This window comes from Cydia splendana, chromosome 27, assembly GCF_910591565.1.
Source record: "Cydia splendana chromosome 27, ilCydSple1.2, whole genome shotgun sequence".
Classification (NCBI taxonomy): Eukaryota; Metazoa; Arthropoda; class Insecta; order Lepidoptera; family Tortricidae; genus Cydia; species Cydia splendana.
Genome location: NC_085986.1, coordinates 2,573,200 through 2,592,188, shown reverse-complemented (window position 1 = coordinate 2,592,188; position 18,989 = coordinate 2,573,200). Strand labels below are relative to the sequence as shown.

General features: G+C 42.3%; 1 protein-coding gene across 1 annotated transcript in view; it reads right to left on the bottom strand.

Annotated features, from left to right (window-relative positions):
- Nucleotides 1-4,877: 4,877 nt before the first annotated feature.
- LOC134803646 (DNA topoisomerase 2-binding protein 1) overlaps nt 4,878-18,989 on the bottom strand; it is a 36,292-nt gene continuing 22,180 nt past the window's right edge. The window contains exons 22-26 of the mRNA XM_063776430.1: nt 18,139-18,328; nt 16,880-17,199; nt 14,949-15,164; nt 5,722-5,945; nt 4,878-5,197 (exon numbers count right to left, since the gene is read on the bottom strand). Coding sequence (XP_063632500.1) covers nt 5,005-5,197; nt 5,722-5,945; nt 14,949-15,164; nt 16,880-17,199; nt 18,139-18,328 — 1,143 coding nt within the window. The 3' untranslated portion in view covers nt 4,878-5,004. The remainder of the gene's footprint in view (nt 5,198-5,721; nt 5,946-14,948; nt 15,165-16,879; nt 17,200-18,138; nt 18,329-18,989) is intronic.

Sequence of the window (18,989 nt, the reverse complement as noted above, 5' to 3'; positions counted from 1 at the left end):
GATCAAAAACCGTAATGTAATGAAACTCGTATGCGACTTCTCGTATCGTCTAAATGAGCCCCATTGGCACTGGCATTCAAACGCGGTTACTATTGTAGAAGCCAAAGGAACGTTCCGGTGAGGCCATAAATTTTAGGCCGGCCCCAAATCTTATAGGCTCGTCGAAAAATTCATGCGTCCGCACCTACATTTGATCGGTCATAATTATAATCTTACAATCGAACCAAGTTGAATCTGCGAGCCAATTTAATTTTTACGTCCACTACGCCACCTGATTTGGTCAGACAATTTAATGAGATTGGGCAAAAATCGTCTCGTCTGGGCTGGCCTTTATGTATTCAAAATTACGGGCGTTTTTCAGAGCCTTGCACTTTGCAGTAATCGAAGAGAGTACTAAGAGAGAGTGGCCATGTGTGCAAAGTGCATGGTGGAGCAAGAACAGCAATGATCGCGCTTAACGCGACAGATCTGTGAACTTACATACTTAAATTATGTTTGTAAGTACAATAAACTTAGTTTAAAAGAGTACCTGGGCATTTTCACTTAAAACTTACATCAACTTTTGGGTTATTTCTACTCAGAATCACGAGGACTATCGATTTAAAAAGAAAAAAAATTGTCCCAAAATTTTCAGTTTTGTAACGCATTTTCACATACATTTTGTATGGACCGTTACAACACTGACACCCAAAATTTGTATGAAAAACTGGGGACACTTTTTGTCTTTGTCTCATTCTATAGTACTCGTGATTCTGAGTCTAAATAACACAAAAGTTGATGGTTTTCGAAAAAAAGTTAATAGTAGGTACCATTTTTTCTGGAAACCCCCAGCTACATAGTATTGTAGCCTAATTAAACAGATTATTAATTATTTCTATATTTATACTGTGTCTTGAACCTTTAACTGTAGCTCGGTAAACGATTTGGAATGTCACTAGAAAGGGCGGGGCTTGCGCAGTGACATCGTGTAGATCATACGCAGATTGCTATTTGGATATCAACCTTAACACATTAAGATAAAGCTCAAATTACAACGCAGTTTGTAATAGTTGTAAAATCAAAAGTTTGACGGGAATACCTAGAGTCGTTTGATTTTGAAAGTTCTTCGTTTTTTATTCGAGTTGGTTTTTAGGGTTCCGTACCCAAAGGGTAAAACGGGACCCTATTACTAAGACTTCGCTGTCCGTCCGTCCGTCCGTCCGTCCGTCCGTCCGTCCGTCTGTCTGTCACCAGGCTGTATCTCACGAACCGTGATAGCTAGGCAGTTGAAATTTTCACAGATGATGTATTTCTGTTGCCGCTATAACAACAAATACTAAAAACAGAATAAAATAAAGATTTAAATGGGGCTCCCATACAACAAACGTGATTTTTGACCAAAGTTAAGCAACGTCGGGCGTAGTCAGTACTTGGATGGGTGACCGTTTTTTTTTTGCATTTTTTCCCGTTTTTTTTTTTGCATTATGGTACGGAACCCTTGGTGCGCGAGTCCGACTCGCACTTGCCCGGTTTTTTGTAAGTGATTGTTTGAACAAATATTGGCAATAGTTAACAGCTTGTGGGCATCTAGGTAATGATTTTATCATAATACTTATCCAAATAAAAGGAGTACATTTTCATGAGGATAAGGGTGACTAAACATCACCAATATTTGTTTGGGAGGCAGTTCTTACTCCGCAAGGATCACAAACCGCTTATGTATATTTTTGGGGAAAAAAAGGCATTCCACAGTCCGCTGCCAGTCGGTTACAGCGCTGGGCGGCGCGGCTGGCGGGCTATGATTATAAATAGTGATGTACCGACTATTGATTTGGCCGACTAGCCGACTAATCGGCGTTCGGATGGCCGATTAGTCGGCTAGTCGGCCAGATCATGAGTTTGGTCTAAGTTCGGTTCAAATGCACTAAAAAACAATACTTCTCCCCCCCTCCTCGTTTTTCCTCTTTCGTTGCGCTATAATTTATCATAGAGTAACGCAATAAAATTAATAAAACTGACATAAGAAAGCGACCACACGGTCCATAATTTCGAACAAAAGTTTTCGTAAGCACCCTAAATAGGATATGTGCTGATTATGAAAATATGTGCTGTTTATTTCTTTTTGCCCTGTTTTTCTGTCACTTATAAAGTGCCCACTAATCGGCCATCTTTGCCGACTAGTCGCTGACTAATCGCCGACTACAAATGAGGCCGGATAGTCGGCTTTACCGACTAGTCGGCGACTAGTCGGTACATCCCTAATTATAAAGTTGAATTTGTTAGGTCCGCGGAGAACGGCCCGGCGGACAGTCTGTCTAAGTCTGTGAAAATGAGGAGAGAACACAGCTCAATTTATTAGCCACTGTAAGTGTATTTAATCACAACGAAGGCCGAAAAATATCTGACACGATCTTGTTTATAGAGTCATAAGAGCGTGTCACATATTTTTGCGGCCTTCGAAGAGTAACATATTATTGCAGTTTGAAGTTCGGTACCTAGAGTAGTCTGAACGACGCATACAAAAACTATGACGGTCTTCCTAAGCAAAAAAATACACTTCCAATATGTTTGGGTTAGCGTTGTTCATAACTATTCTAAATATCAAATCGATAGCTTCAGTAGTTCTCGAGATATTTAGCGATATGACAGACGGATAGAGTCGCACCATAAGGGTTCCCTTTGTACCTTTTTGGTACGGAACCCTAAAAAGCGGTCAAGTGCGAGTCGGACGCGCAAGAAGGGTTCCGTACCATTACGCAAAAAACGGCAAAAAAATCATGTTTGTTGTATGGGAGCCCCACTTAAATATTTATTTTATTGTTTTTATTAGTATTTGTTGTTATAGCGGCAACAGAAATACAATCATCTGTGAAAATTTCAACTGTCTAGCTATCACGGTTCATGAGATACAACCTGATGACAGACAGACAGTGGAGTCTTAGTAATAAGGTCCCGTTTTTACCCTTTGGGTACGGAACCCTAAAAATTATATGCTGGTCTCTTAGAGCATTTAGTAACTGGAGACGCCTTGGCTGTCATTTTCTGTAGAAAACAGTCTGCCGATTTTTGCGGGGGAGGGGCACGTCAAATGTTATAGATATTTCTACATGATTTGTACTTAACGTACAAATAGCCATGTCAGATAAACGTCAGTCCAATTGCAGTCCCAAAAGTTTGCACAATTGTGCAAGGTTTTCGGCAGAGGGGTAAGCTCTTAAAGGCGACTCCAGTTATTAAATGCTCTAAGGCTGGTCTTCCTCACATTGGCCTAAATAAAAAAAACAGATTCTGGGATTAGAGGTGAATGCGTAAATGAAAAAAAAATTATATCAAAATAATTGCAATATTAGAAATAGTTGTGATACAGTATTATTAACTATTTTTAACTAAGTTACATCTACTTATATAGATTTAAGATGAAAGATTGAATGTCAAAATAACACGTTTTACTATACAGTCAAATTGTGATAACCATAAAATACAATTTAATTAAAACTATACAATAATTATATTAAATTGAATTTGACAAATACTATGAAATTAAAAAGTCAAATTAAAAAAACTATGACGATATTGATGATATAATATTATAACTTGTTAATCATATAGCAGTCATATTCTTAAAGAGCACAAAAAAAGTCTTAATGTGCCCACCGTAACCATGTAAGGTCAATACACATATGTGTGGCTACATTGGGGTCACATTGGGGCCTGTTAACTCATTGAGTAATGATTAGTATTTAGTGAGAATTCATACATTTGCCACTAAACGTAATTTGCAAATGTATGAATTTGCAATAAGCATTAATCAATGTGTAAACAGGCCCCAATATGAAGGCCAGCCACACTTATCCCGTCGCTACACTTACCAGTATTGACCTTAAGTTTAGATAGAGTTAGACCAAGAAAAGTCTGCAGCGTTTTTGATAGCCCTCGCAGTGCAAATGTTATTTTAAACGTCAAACTTCTATAAAATTATGACGTATAAAAACACTTGCACTGCGTGGGCTATCAAAATCGCTGCAGACTTTTCTTGGTCTAACTCTATTTCCATTAGAATATGTACAGTCACGTCTAAAAATGTCGATATGAACAAAGTGTCAAAAATGCAATGTCACATTCGTTCCCGCGAAGTAGGACAAATTAACATACATATAATCTGTCTCCCCATGTTGTATTCCGATTTGACCCCGCCGGGCACAGATAATAACCGAGAGATAACCGGGAATAAGTGCATTGATATGAATCATTAACATCTGTTCCCGCCTAATACACGCCGGCGTACACGCAGGGCGGGGACAAAAGGGAATTTTAACGGGTCATTTTGTAAAGACATCTCCTTAATAAAATGACACATTTTCATTGTTTTTGTGTGTATATATCATGACCACAATTCTACGCTATTTTCACATTTTTCTTAATGGTAGCCTGGTCTAAATTGGCCAAATAATATCTACACAATTCTGAACTTACAAACAAGTTATTTAAACAAAATATTTGATATCAGCAAAGACATATGTAACTTCGTATAAGACGAATAAAGTCTAAGGAAAAAACGTGCCTCGGAATTCAAGTAAAAGTCATTCTCGAATAGGTGGCGCACACACCTTTAGCCTATCCTCGGCTAGATGGTGTGACGACACCGTTTCATATTTAACAATTTTAACACATAGATATCAGTGAATGAACATGGATCAAAATGATATAAAAATTATAAAATCATTTATCCATATATATACATTTTTTGATAACTTTATACGTTTTCATTTTGAGTTTTAGTCGTGTGTTGATAGATGGCAGTAAATTTACAGTGACTACAAAATTTACAATGACAGGACCCCTCTATACTATCTATTCTTTTTGATATCAGTCAAGTGCAAAGAAATTAGGTTACTCCCAATTTGAGTGAGTTGAGTCCCATAGAGTGAAATACAAGCAAGGACCTCTATAAAACACAATACAAGCTTCAACTGGATATTATAGTTATGCACAAAATAATTTTCCATATGGCATGCTTATCTGGGGCTACTGTCTAAACTCAGGTAAACAGTGCTGGTTCAAATCCGGTCGATTCTCTTCCGTCAGAAACGCGCTAAGAAGTATGGAGGCGCAGACAGGGACGCGACGAGATACGAGCCATGCCCTGTCTCGCTCTTTCATCGGGTAGCGTTTCGGATCGGCGAAGCAGACGTTGATAGTTTCGTCGGTGTATGGGGGTCTGAAACAATAAATAAAATAAATAAGATAAGTATTATACGGGACATTCTTAGAGTTAGACCAAGAAAAGTCTGCAACGATTTTAATAGCATACGGAGTGAAAATGTTATTTATACGTCATAATTTCATAGGAGATTAACGTTTAAAATAACACTTGCACTGCGAGTGCTATCAAAATCATTGCATACTTTTCTTGGTCTAACTCTACACAAATTGACTAAGTCTCACAGAGAGATCAATAAGGCTTGTATTAAGAGTACGTAGGCAACGATAATCGTCTGGTTCACCAGTGGCTTGTAGCTATAAGTTGCCCCATTCGTAGATTCCCTTACACTAATTATAATAAGTTATATAAATAAGGAAATCAAGGAGGCGGCCGAGAGAGAGAGTCAAAACACCGACAAGAGTCTAACTCTTAAATTTACGACGACGACGATATAAATAAGCTAATAAATAAATGAAATGGAATGAAAAAGCTTGAAAGGTGGGGTCATTACAATTTGGTGCCGTGACCAGGATACTCACTCCTCATCCACTACGCTCCCTTCTCCAGCTTTCACCAATCTCGCCAGCAGTTTCCTCCTCTGCTCAGGCGCATGTAACAGTGCTATGACTCCAGCAAAAGGCCCGGGTTGCCCCCAGGCGCGTCTGGTTCGCCAGCGATGGGCGGCGAGGGCGAGGACTCGTTCGCCGCCGGTGACTGGGGGGAGACAGGTCGCTACGGGGTTGCCCCATTCGAAGTTTTCCTCCTGGGACAACGTTGTTGTTAAGGCACATCATGGTATAATAATATACTCCGCCTGGTACTCTATTCCGAGATTCGCGTATGACCTAACTGACACGGGCCTACGTCATCATGCTGTTTACAGGTTCTCAAACTTTAAAATGTGGGAGAATTTTAACCAACGGTGAAAATTATTTTAACGGCATTAATTTTAAGTTATTCATGTAGAAACATAGTAAAATAAAACAAATGTAATGTATTAAATTAAACTTTATTTATCTATACAAGACAAACGTTTAAAAAACTAATTCACAGTTACACATTAATTACCAAGCTTACGACGTGAAAAGTTTGGAAAACACTGCGACTGCTGACACTGAGCGAGAAGGAAATAACACTTAACACGCGTTCGACAAGGATGACGGTCAGGGCATGAAGTTATCTAGATCCGAATTGTCAAATGTGACAGCGCTATCCTGTGTTGCCAGTAATGTAAACAGAATTACCCGAACGTCTGAAATTGCTTTCGTGAATCGGAAGATATTGCTAACGAATAATTAAAATTGACGTGTTATTGTAAAATTTAAGATAAAATACATTATAAATGAAAATTATAAAATTATAAAGAAATATTTTAACTTATTAACCATAGCTATAATGTACCCATGTAACATGTTATGTTGAAATAAAGTGGCAATGTTATTGTGACGTAGGCCCGTGTCACTCTGGGAATAGAAGACCATAATAGATGTAGACTTGTATACTAAAGTATTTACATTTATTTTATAATTAAAAATAACACAAGTTTATTTTCTAAACTAATTTTTTTGTGTAAAGCCTGACAACAGTTTATTTAACCCTGAGATAGTGTCGCTGCAAACAGCTTACGTATGGCAATAATGTGCGTACGTCATGTATAGTCGGGGTAGTGGGCATTGGCTTCATGTTGATACTCGTATAATGTCAGAAACATTGCTTACAGAAAATTCGGTTTATTCAATTTACCTATTCGTCAAAATCTGATTCTAAATATTCAATATTAATATATTCTTCGTTTTCTGACTCTGACGAAGTCTGATTTTCATCAGATGTTGTGTCGCTTTCAACCACCAACCTCGATTATAAAACGTTCAGTTTCCAATTCGATTATAGGATTTTTATCGTCGATCTACAAAAACCTTAAATGAAATATTAAAGTTTAAACCAAACAACTAACCAGTTCAATAAAACCGCACTATAAAATGTCAATACCGGTCATGTCAACAACCAACTTCAAAACATTGTTTATTGGAATGCTATGTAATCCTTCGTCTTTTTTAAGCTGTAAGTATTTGATTGCATTCACTACAATTTTTTTCGCATCTTTGGTATTTTTTTTTTGGCTTTTTTGTAATAAAACCGTTTATATTTAAATATATTCGTAGATATTTTCCGTTTGTTTACATCGGCAACATTCGATGACATCCAACGTTCGTTGTCAAAGAGTACTTGTTGCCAGTAAAACTACACTAACACTAATTTAGTACCGTCGAAAATCCGCAAAATGGCGAGGGTCAAATAAACTGTTGTCAGGCTTTACCTATAGTATTTTTCAAACTGGACAGGTACGATGATAAATGTCATCTCCATACAATTTATAACTTAAAAATGCCAAATGTCGCAAAATTGTATGAAATTGACATCTATCATCGTACAGTCACCTGCAATAGTATGTTACACAACGAAGGCCGCAAAAATATCTGACACAATATTATTTGTAGAGCCATAAGAGCGTGTCACATATTTTATACATAAGAGTAACATATTATTTAAGTGGACTGTACCCTTCCAGTTTGAAAAATCATCATCATCATCATCATCTCAGCCATAAGACGTCCATTGCTGAACATAGGCCTCCCCCTTGGACCTCCATACGTGCCGGTTGGAAGCGACCCGCATCCAGCGTCTTCCGGCGACCTTAACAAGATCGTCTGTCCATCTTGTGGGTGGACGTCCTACGCTGCGCTTGCTAGTCCGTGGTCTCCACTCGAGCACTTTTCGACCCCATCGGCCATCTTCTCTGCGTGCAATGTGGCCTGCCCATTGCCACTTCAGCTTGCTAATCCGGTGGGCTATGTCGGTGACTTTAGTTCGTCTACGGATCTCCTCATTTCTGATTCGATCACGTAGAGAAACTCCGAGCATAGCCCTCTCCATAGCTCGTTGAGCGACTTTGAGTTTTGAGATGAGGCCGATAGTGAAAGACCACGTTTCGGAGCCGTAAGTCATCACTGGTTTGAAAAATACTATAATGGATCCGTCATTTAAGTTTTTTGAGAAGTATCAGTGAGTAAGTGTCGCTCAGTGTGTGTGTGATTTCGTGTGTATGTGAGAGTGTTACTGTGGAGTGTAGACTGTAGCTTTTCGTGATGGGGGTTCGTTGGGAGAAGAGTAGAAACTCGCCGCTGGAACGCGCTGGCCGCTGTGCTGTCTCGAAGTCCGCTATACCTCCATTTACCGGTATATGTGTTGTGTGAAATAAAAACACATATGTCTGATTTTAATTACTGGAGAGTGTTCAGGCAAGTGATAGAGTTAAGCTCTCTGAGGTCTCTGATATCTCTGAATAAGCCACGAAACGGCTCTGGCTTATATAGTAAAACACAAGGCCGTTTGGTACCTTCTTCAACTAGTGGGTGTATCATGCAGAGTCAGTAATGTATATTTTTGCCAATCTCGTTAATTATAAGCACGTATGAAAGGAGCACGAATCCTAGACTTATAAATAGGTACAATATTAAGCACGTATGAAAGGAGCATGAATCCTAGACTTATAACTAGATATAAAACATTCCACGCAATTCATTTGACATAATATACGAGCACAAAGTAAAACATGATATACAAAAGTAAAAATAGCAACCTAAACGTAAAGACTAATTTAACACATGCATGAACCCTAATAGCTATTTACGACAGTCTCCCCCACGTGTGTCAACACCGTCTTCATGCGCGGAGTAAATGGGGATAAGTCTAGAAACTGGGCGGCGGACGTCACCTGCGCGTGTGCGAACAATGGCCACTCTCACATGACCATCTGGGCCAGGAAATAGCTGGGCGATTACGCCTCTGGGCCACGTTCCTCGTGGCATGGAGCTATCCGCAATGATGACTACGTCACCTTCATGCAGTTTTCTCACGTTTTGATGAGCACCGGGCCTGGGGAGGAGGCTGGGTCGGTATTCCCGCTGCCAGCGCCTCCAAAATTGGTCGGCTAGCGTTTGCGCTGTTTTCCACGAAGAGAGCGACATAGTTGCGTCTGTGAAGACACCCAGTGGCGACATGGCACTTGATCGACCGATTAGAAAGTGATTCGGCGTCAGGGCTTCGATGTCTAAATCTGGATTCACTGGTGTCAGCGGTCTGGAATTGACTATGTGCTCTGATTCTAGCAGTAAAGTATGTAGAACTTCTTCGTGGGGTGCTCTTTCTTTCAGTACTACTTTTAATGCGGTTTTAACGCTGCCCACGAGCCGTTCCCAGGCACCGCCAGCGGAGGGGTTGCCGGGTGGAATTTTCTTCCATTTTATGGCTCGCTCGGTCAAGAAGGGCTTGAGACTGTCGGGCAGCGTGTTTTTGGCCTCTGCCAGTTCTCTTTTCGCGCCGTGGAAGTTGGTGGCGTTGTCGGAATAGAGAACTGTAGGCGTGCCGCGTCGCGCTATCATTCGGCGTAGCGACAGTATCATGGAGGATGCCGAAAGTGAGGCGGCAAGCTCCAGATGTACCGCGCGAGTCGTGAGGCATGTGTATAGTACACCCCACCTTTTCTCGCGGCGGCGGCCTATAGTTATGTGCATGGGGCCAAACAGGTCTACGGCTGCAGAGGTAAACGGCGGCTGATTCGCTTTTAGCCTTTCTGGCGGCAAGTCACCTATGGGAACTTTGATTGGCGTTCCCCTATAGGTTCTGCACCATTGGCATTTATTCGTTATATAGCGAATGCTACCGCGCAGCCCGATAATGTAGTACCTTTGTTTCAACTCGTTGATGACGGTCGCGTGGTTGCCGTGATTGTAGAGTGCATGAAAATGCTGTACTAATAACTTGATGAAATCTTCTTTCGCATGTAAAACAGGCATGTGCGTGTTTTTATCGATTCTAGCATTTAGTACGATGATTCCGTTTTTGTCAAGTTGTACAGCGATTTTGTATAGCGGAGATTTCTTCAGGAGTGGCCGCCCAGTTTCCAGAAGCTTGATTTCCTCCGGAAATGCAGCATGTTGACTCCGTCGGATTAGTAATATCTCTGCTAAATCTAAATGCCCCTTATTTATCTCTATGTCTGTTTTCTTAGCGAACAATGCGGCTTTGAAAACCTCGGCGGCAACCAGAATACTAGCGGTGGCGCGAACTAATCGTACGTTATTAATAATGAACGATCGCCACGCGGGTGCGAGTGAGACGGGTATAGGCGAGTCCCAATCGATCCCTGTCCACCAAACGAAACGTAACGTATCGCGATCTTGCTCAATTATTTCGATCTGTAAAGACTCTAACAGGTCGGGGCCAGCCAACAGCGCGCTGTTAAACGAACGTCTGTAAGCTGTGGCTGCCGTGTCCCAAACTAATCGCGTTTTCCCGCTTTGCGGCTGAAAAGTTGGGAAGTGCGCCAGAGGCCACGTCCGGGGTGCCTCGGGGGGCGGCGGCGAGTCAATTTTCTCCGCGTAACCTTTGTCAAGCAACATATGCTTTGCGTATTCGGCTTTAAGTTTCGCATCGTGGTCTAGCTTTCGTTCTAGACTGTACGGCCGTTGCAATGCTTGCGCTCGGTTATCGGGGAGTTTCTCGTCATCTGATCGCCACAGTAAGCCCGAGTGATACCTTTGCTCCCCCGGTATCTTCTCGCAGGTGGCTTCTAACAAATCTAGCGCACGTTGGCCGGGGTCGGCCCGAGGTACCTTCTGCGAAACGCCTAATGATTCTGTCTCAGAATGTCGTTTCGCAAGTTGTAAGGCCTCGTCTTCCGCGGTATTAGGCTTTGCGTGCCCAACAAATTGTACCGCAGGTGCGATGCTGTCCGCAGTTTCGTGTATCGTCAAAGCCATTGCCGCGCCTTCGTCAAATAGCGCGAGGGTTTGGACGGTACCTAACGGTTCCGACACCTCTTCAGGAATGACTTTGAGACACGTCTGCGGCAGCCTAACATTGAGTACTGCAGGTGCCGCCGGGACACTATTACCGTTCGCGGATGCGGCCGCGCTTAATCCGTGTAATAGTTTATTATGTCCGGCTTCGCACTGACTCATGCCACACGCGACATATTTACATTTAAAACGCGCACGGTGACTCGCGCCTAAACATCTATAGCACAATTTAGCACCCTTCACTAAGTCCCATCGCTCAGATATAGTCGCGGCCAAAAATTTCGAACACTCGCTAACTTTGTGTTCTTTGCCGTTCTTACATTATGGCGCACGCATCGCGCGAGACAGAGACAGACGATATCTCCCGCTGGGGCTTAGCTCCGGTTGACGCTGGCTTTTTTAAATTACCATCGCGGCGCTTTACTTGATTTACTAGTACGCGATCTATTTCCCGTATCACGTGTGTATGACTCGCGGGAATCTAACTCCGAATCCGAACTATAGTCGCGAAGGGACGCGGGGGCGCGGGACCTAGCGAGAGCGTGGCTCGATCGACTGGGCTCGCGCACAGAGGAAACCGCGTTTCGTTCATTTCGCGATCTATCATACGTATCACGGTAGAACGCGGGGTCGCGAGACCTAGAGAGAGCTTGGCTCGATCTTCTGGGTTCGCGCGCAGAGGAAACCGCGCTCACTGCATTCCGTGACCCGTTAGACGTATCACGCGTGTACGTTTCGTGGCAATCTGACTCCGAATCAGAACTAACGTCGCGAGAGTACGCGGGGGCGCCGGACCCAGCGAGAGCGTTGCTCAATCGACTGGGTTCGCGCACAGCGTTTACCGCGTTTCGCGATCTATTAGACGTATCACGCGTGTACGTTTCGTGGTAATCTGACTCCGAATCCGAACTAACGTCGCGAGAGTACGCGGGGGCGCCGGACCCAGCGAGAGCGTTGCTCAATCGACTGGGTTCGCGCACAGCGTTTACCGCGTTTCGCGATCTATTAGACGTATCACGGTAGAACGCGGGGGCACGAGACCCAGAGAGAGCTTGGCTCGATCTTCTCGGTTCGTGCACAGAGGAAACCGCATTCACTGCATTCCGTGATCGGTTAGACGGCTTATGTCGGTTTACGCGCTTGGCCGCAGTACTAATTTCGTTAAGAAACTCGGAAATTGCTACTAACCCGGGTGATTCTACGTTAGACTGCCTGTATTTGGCCCATTCATAGCGCACTATCAGATTTAATTTATCCACGATTTTATTCACGAGCTCAGGCGCGTGCAAGTATTTCTCTTGACGCAAGGATCTAATGGTGGCGACGGCATTCGCTACATGCGCGGCGAATGAGGCTATATTCGAATTGTCTTCGGATAAACGCGGCATGCGTTTAACGTTATGAATTTCCGTAAGAACAATCTCCTCAGGGTCGCCGAACTGCCGTTCCAGCGCTTCCATTATCTCGTACGGATCCTGAACTGTGTACATTATTGATTTTACGGCCGTCCGAGCTTCGCCCTTAAGTGCGCGCCTAATCCGACTGACGTTATTGACGGCACTAAACATGGGCGACGTATCTTCGAACTCTGCCCTAAATGATATCCATTCGGTGATATCTCCGCCGAATGCAGGTAATTCCGGCGGTTTATGGTACATTGGCGCGTAGGTACCGTGCGGTACCTCTAAAATGCGCGGGGTTGGTTTGCTAGTCCGATCGACGACTGCCCGCGGCGGCGGTGGCGCGGTCTGTTTCGGCGGCGGGATTTTAACGTTTTCCTGTGCGATCTCGTGCTGTAACCTCGCTTGTCGTTCTACCCAACTTCTAGTACGTTATTCGACGGTCGCGTCACTGCTGCCGACAGACTGCGCCTTCAGTTGCGCAACCTGCAGCCGTAAATGTGCAGTGTCGGACTCTGTCTTAGCAACGACTAGACGGGCTTTATGAACCTCGAGCTCGGCCATTAGCACGGCCAATTGATTATCGCGTTCCCTAACCGATTTGCGACTCCTATGTGAATCGCGATTAGACGGCGCCCGCGGCGGCGACGGCGGCGCATCGGCGTCTTTATTCACTAGCGTACCCGACCTACTACGATTTACTACGGTGGCATCTAACGTCTCCGAGTGTACCGACTCGGTTCCACCGGTAGCATTCGGGTTGCCACTGGTGCCCTTGCTCCACGTATTAGTCTCGTTGGACGTAGTCTTACCAGACGAGGGGGTAGGGGTGTCCATGTTCGGTGCGGGCGCAGGCGGGCCCTTGGTGCGTGGTCGTAGGCTCCTTGCTTCCTTTTCGGACATCTTTCTGGCTGGAACCACTTCACTTAACACACGCGGGGGGTCCCTAACTTGACCTGCCTATGCCTATGACTGACCGTTGCCGTGCGCAACGTCAGTGCCCTAAGCGTGGATCCCTCGTGGCACTGAATCTCCCGCAATGGCAAAGTGCTATGCCTAGAACGTTCGATAGCAGTGTGTGGGTATCAACCATGTGACACTTGCAACGAAAGTTGCCAGGACACGTGAGCGGAGGTAAACCTACGACGCTGCACGGTCCGTCCGGCAAGCCGGTAAATGGGTTACGGAAAGGTATAGGGTTTGGGTCTAAACCGAAGCGAACTTCTAGGCTCAGCGCGTCCTTTATTCTTTCTTGCCGTCTGAGTCAAGCAACGTTCGCTTAAAACTCAGCGCGTACTTGTTTCTTTCTTGCTGTCTGAGTTAACACTTTAACTGTCAGCGACTCCCTAGGGGAGTTCACTGTTCGTAGGCGCTTTTCGCTACATACGGTTTTTCCCGTGTTATCGGCTACGCTCGTAGCGCGTAGCACGGGCTGGCACTGAATGTGTTAAGCAATGTCGCTTGAAACTCAGCGCGTACGTTTTTCTATCTTGATGTCTGAGTTAAGCTATGTCGCTTGAAACTCAGCGCGTACGTTTTTCTATCTTCATCCGGCTCGAAGGACCAAACTGTGGAGTGTAGACTGTAGCTTTTCGTGATGGGGGTTCGTTGGGAGAAGCGTAGAAACTCGCCGCTGGAACGCGCTGGCCGCTGTGCTGTCTCGAAGTCCGCTATACCTCCATTTACCGGTATATGTGTTGTGTGAAATAAAAACACATATGTCTGATTTTAATTACTGGAGAGTGTTCAGGCAAGTGATAGAGTTAAGCTCTCTGAGTTCTCTGATATCTCTGAATAAGCCACGAAACGGCTCTGGCTTATATAGTAAAACACAAGGCCGTTTGGTACCTTCTTCAACTAGTGGGTGTATCATGCAGAGTCAGTAATGTATATTTTTGCCAATCTCGTTAATTATAAGCACGTATGAAAGGAGCACGAATCCTAGACTTATAAATAGGTACAATATTAAGCACGTATGAAAGGAGCATGAATCCTAGACTTATAACTAGATATAAAACATTCCACGCAATTCATTTGACATAATATACGAGCACAAAGTAAAACATGATATACAAAAGTAAAAATAGCAACCTAAACGTAAAGACTAATTTAACACATGCATGAACCCTAATAGCTATTTACGACAGTTACTGTATGTACAGTCAGCAGCAGAAGTTGCTAAGCGGGCCAGGTGTTCAAAATGATCTTGACGCGACTTTATTGTTAAGAGAATAAGAGCGAGTCAAGGTGATTATGAACACCTCGCCCGCTTAGCAACTTCTGCAGCTGCCCCTATGAGACTACTTATATATGCTACTTTACGTCCTGAAAAACCTTAAAACCCCAACGTACCGGCAAAAACGTGTGTGTATGCGCGCACGAATGCGACTGTGTGACAGTGAGTAAGTGTCGTTCAGTGTGTATGATTTCGTATGTGTAATAGTGTGTGTTTCTATGTCTATGAGACTACTTTACGTCCTGAAAAACCTTAAAACTCCAACGTACCGGTAAAAACGTGCCATGGGCGGCGCTCCTGGCCACGTAGGCGGGGTGCAGCACCCAGCACCCGCTCGCAATGCAGTTGAGCACGCGCTGGCTGCGGGCCGGCGCGCAGCACAGCAGGTGCGTGGCCGGAGTCCCGGGGGGGGCGGAGTCCTCGTCGTCGAGGTCGGTCACGGAGCCGCCGAGGCGAAGGATCATTTCGACTGTTTCTTCGCGGTTCTAGAGGGAGAAATGAGAAATAAATACGTCGGTGTGAATTTAAAAATTCATGTACATGTAAAACAACAGATAAAAATATGTATTAAAAATATTGGAAAATTTAGTCGATAAATTAGTGTAAGTATTGTAGCACAAATAAATTCAATATTCAAACTATTTTTTTTAGTACTATAACGCCTTGGCTCAAGATGTAGTGGATAATTGTTTTCCATCGTATTTTCTCGGAAACGTTCGTATTTGTCATGCTACTTCAGTCACCTCAGTACGTTTTGTACCGAGACTGACTGAAATAGCAACACACATTCGTACGTTTCCGTGAAAAAACAATGAAAATTAATTATGCACTAGTGAACTACATCTGTACCTTATTTCTGTCCGACAGATGACACTTATTTATTTAATTTCCGTTCTTATCTCAATAATTAAAAAATAATATCAAGAAATTTCAAGAATACTAATGGTTGATCATATTAAAAATTTCGACTGTTTTCTCTTTATGTCTAATTGAAACGCACAAACCATCCATGAAGTATAAACTAAATAAATAAATTTATATAAACTTATTTTTTAATATAGTTGCTCAAAAAGTGCTACTTTTCGTAGCTGTTTAGCGTTCGCAAAGTTGGTTTTTGCGAACTAGTGCTTTTCACTTTTCCAGCTTTTTTAAATTTAATTCTGACCGTAATCGATACGTCCATACCAAAGAGTTTGGATGTTCAAAAACTTTATATAATTTTTATTTTGCCATTAAACATTTATTACGTACAAAAAGTATTATTACAAGATATAAAGTCAATATTTATTAGTTATTATATAAATAAAACGTTATATAATACGACGTTTCACTAAAAATGTGTTTTATTATTTGGCTGAATGGAACTATCATTGCCCGTTGGCCGTCGTTAACAGAAACAAAAAGAAAAATTAAAAAGGTGCCCGCCATTTTCACTTATAATTTAGTTGTATCAATAGTTATTTGTACAACAAGAGATCAAAGTTTGATATTTCTTCGAGTGCTTATTTTGAGTCCCGTGCAAGCGAAAGATCTAATTTAGAATCTTGAGCGTAGTAAGGGATTCAAAAGCGCACGAGATGTAAATAACTTTGATCTCGTGTAGTACACAAAATTTTTCACCCTAAGCAGTGAGAACATACCTAGAGGGACAGAGATAATAGAACCCCAGTATATCGAACTTGTATTAGACCCCGCATGTTGAAATGACATTTGACTATAAAGGTCACTTGAATGTCATTTTGTCTCACTCAGTGAGCAAAATCGCATTTTGCTCACTGTTTTTAAGAAGCAAAGTACCCTTGTTCGAGCTGCTGAGGTGAAAAATAATTAACTTAAATTGCAACTGTAAGAGTGTTTTTGTATGAAATGAGTTTATGTGATTAATTTTTGCAATGTAAATCAACGCTGAACGTAGTTTATAGTGCTGTATAATTACAATATCATTCAAGTTCAAGGGAAAATTCGTAACTGTACCTAAGTGTAATACTCATGTAACCAATATTTGTTTTATTGTGATTTTGTCGCAAATGTATTAAAAAACGTCGTTCAATATACGTGTGGAAGTGTTATTATTTACTTGTCCCGTGAATAATAACACACTTTCTACACTTGCATTGAAATGTACTATTTTGAAATCATACATTTACAAAGTGAAACTTTTATTTTTTATTAATTTTTTTTACTTAACATGATAACTTACGTCAACATTCGAAGACAGCATAAATCTCCTAATCGTTTTCTTTTCTTCCCTCTTCGCTTCCACTGCCTTATCCACTTTTAACACACTATTCGAAGCATTTACTTCCACTTTTGACATATTCTCTTTTGATTCTACATTTCTTTTACTATCTTCATTATCCTTTCCTATTGGTTCTAAATAACTTTTAGTTTTATCTGATTTGTCTAAAGTAACGTTGGTATGCGGTTTGCTGGATTCGAAGGATTCCTTTTGTGATGGTGTGGTGTCGTCCCATCCGACGGTGTTAGGTTGGGACTCTGGCCCAGATTCGTACTCCATATCTGTAACAAAATAGACCCTTTGTTTGACATAAAGTTTTAAATCATAATGTATTGTTCGTTATATGATCAGATCGGGGAAATCCTGAAGAAAGGCCAGATCAAGAGCACCCTAAACCGGCGAGCGTGTATGAGGAATGTTATGAAAGTGAAGGAAGCGAAAGAGGTATGTCAGGATCGTAGCAAGTGGAAATCCGTGGTCTCTGCCTACCCCTCCGGGAAATAGGCGTGATTATATGTATGTATGTATGTATTGTTCGTTATATTATCATTAGACCTAATTCTGAAACAGTTAACTTTTCAGGATTTTCGTACGGTTATCCTATAGATAGGTTAAGTTAGGTTTGTTTTGTGACAATCCTGAAATTATTACGCGTTTCTGATAAAACCAAATTATGACTAACGGAAATGCGCACAAACAATACATTATGACTTAAAACTTTATGGGGAAGAATAGAGACTCAAATAAAACATATATACTTTGGCACACCCACTTTGCCAGCCGAAGAGGCAAATTTAAAAAAAATTAGGCTCGAAAGGTTGTCCTCCCATAGAAAATTTGAATTTCGGGCCTTTTACTACTGACAAAGCGCATGTCTGTGTTACAAACCGTGTTATTCCCAATGTTGCATCCTATGTTACACGCCATGTTACTTGCGTTCATAGACTAGGAATCCTCTAGACCGAGTTTAGAGCAATTATTTCATGCAACCGATGATGCCAAAAATGCGGGGGTGCGCGGGATGAGGTGAGCGAGATCCCGTGCCGTGATTGGTCCGTTCAAACGACGAACGAGTTCACGGACGTCACACATAGACACTTTCGACTCGAACATGGAGTAAATTTACCGTATGCGTGGCAGAGGGGGTAGCGCGACTATGCTCAGTCTGAAGGATGTTTTGTCTGTGCTTGCGTTACACCGTATGTTACAGGCTGTATTACCTGCAGGCTTCTCTTGCAGCGGCTGCACCCTGCTCGCGCGCCGAGGAGTCCGCCTCCCCGTGAGCACCACATTGAGGCGTTGTAGCTGTTCGTCTACTTCTAACGGGACCACGCTGGGCCGAGAGTCTTCCACTGGTTTGGGAGCTAGAGGGGTGGTCTGGACGTCTGGTATTCTTGCTCCGCCGGCACACTGTTAAAGAAGTTTATAACACTTTAAACTCTCGCGTTTTGTACACATATTTAATTACACAAACGGGTCTACCGCGATATAATTTCATTGTTTTACCTTTAATTCCTTTGTTAAAGAAGTTTGTTTTGAAAGATAAATATTCATAAGTATTTATTGTGTGTTCAAAATAATTCTGTCAAAATAATCCTAACTTGATTCAACTTGAATAAAGCTAGGATCTTATAAATTTATGATGTATCGAATTTCATGTTTGCCTATATCATACAAAGAGTAAACCTAATAGACCGCGGGCCAGGAACAGATTTCCACTCGTATAAGTGGTTAACGGTTATGTATTTATTTATTTATTTAATCTTTATTGCACAAAAGAAAACCTTATAGTACAAAAGGCGGACTTAATGCCATAAGGCATTCTCTACCAGTCAACCTTAAGGCTAAGCAGAGAGATTGTGAGCGGTGCTACAATTACAACAGCAAAAACAATCAATAAATTACGAATAACATATTAATTACGAATAACATATTAATTACGATGTATGATGAACCCTCATGGACGTCAGCTGCCGCTCCGTTGGTGGGTGATTTCATCAGGCATTTCAATAAACGCCTTACGGATTTGCGGACATAAATGGTAAGGCCCGTATTTTTTTACATGTTTAAG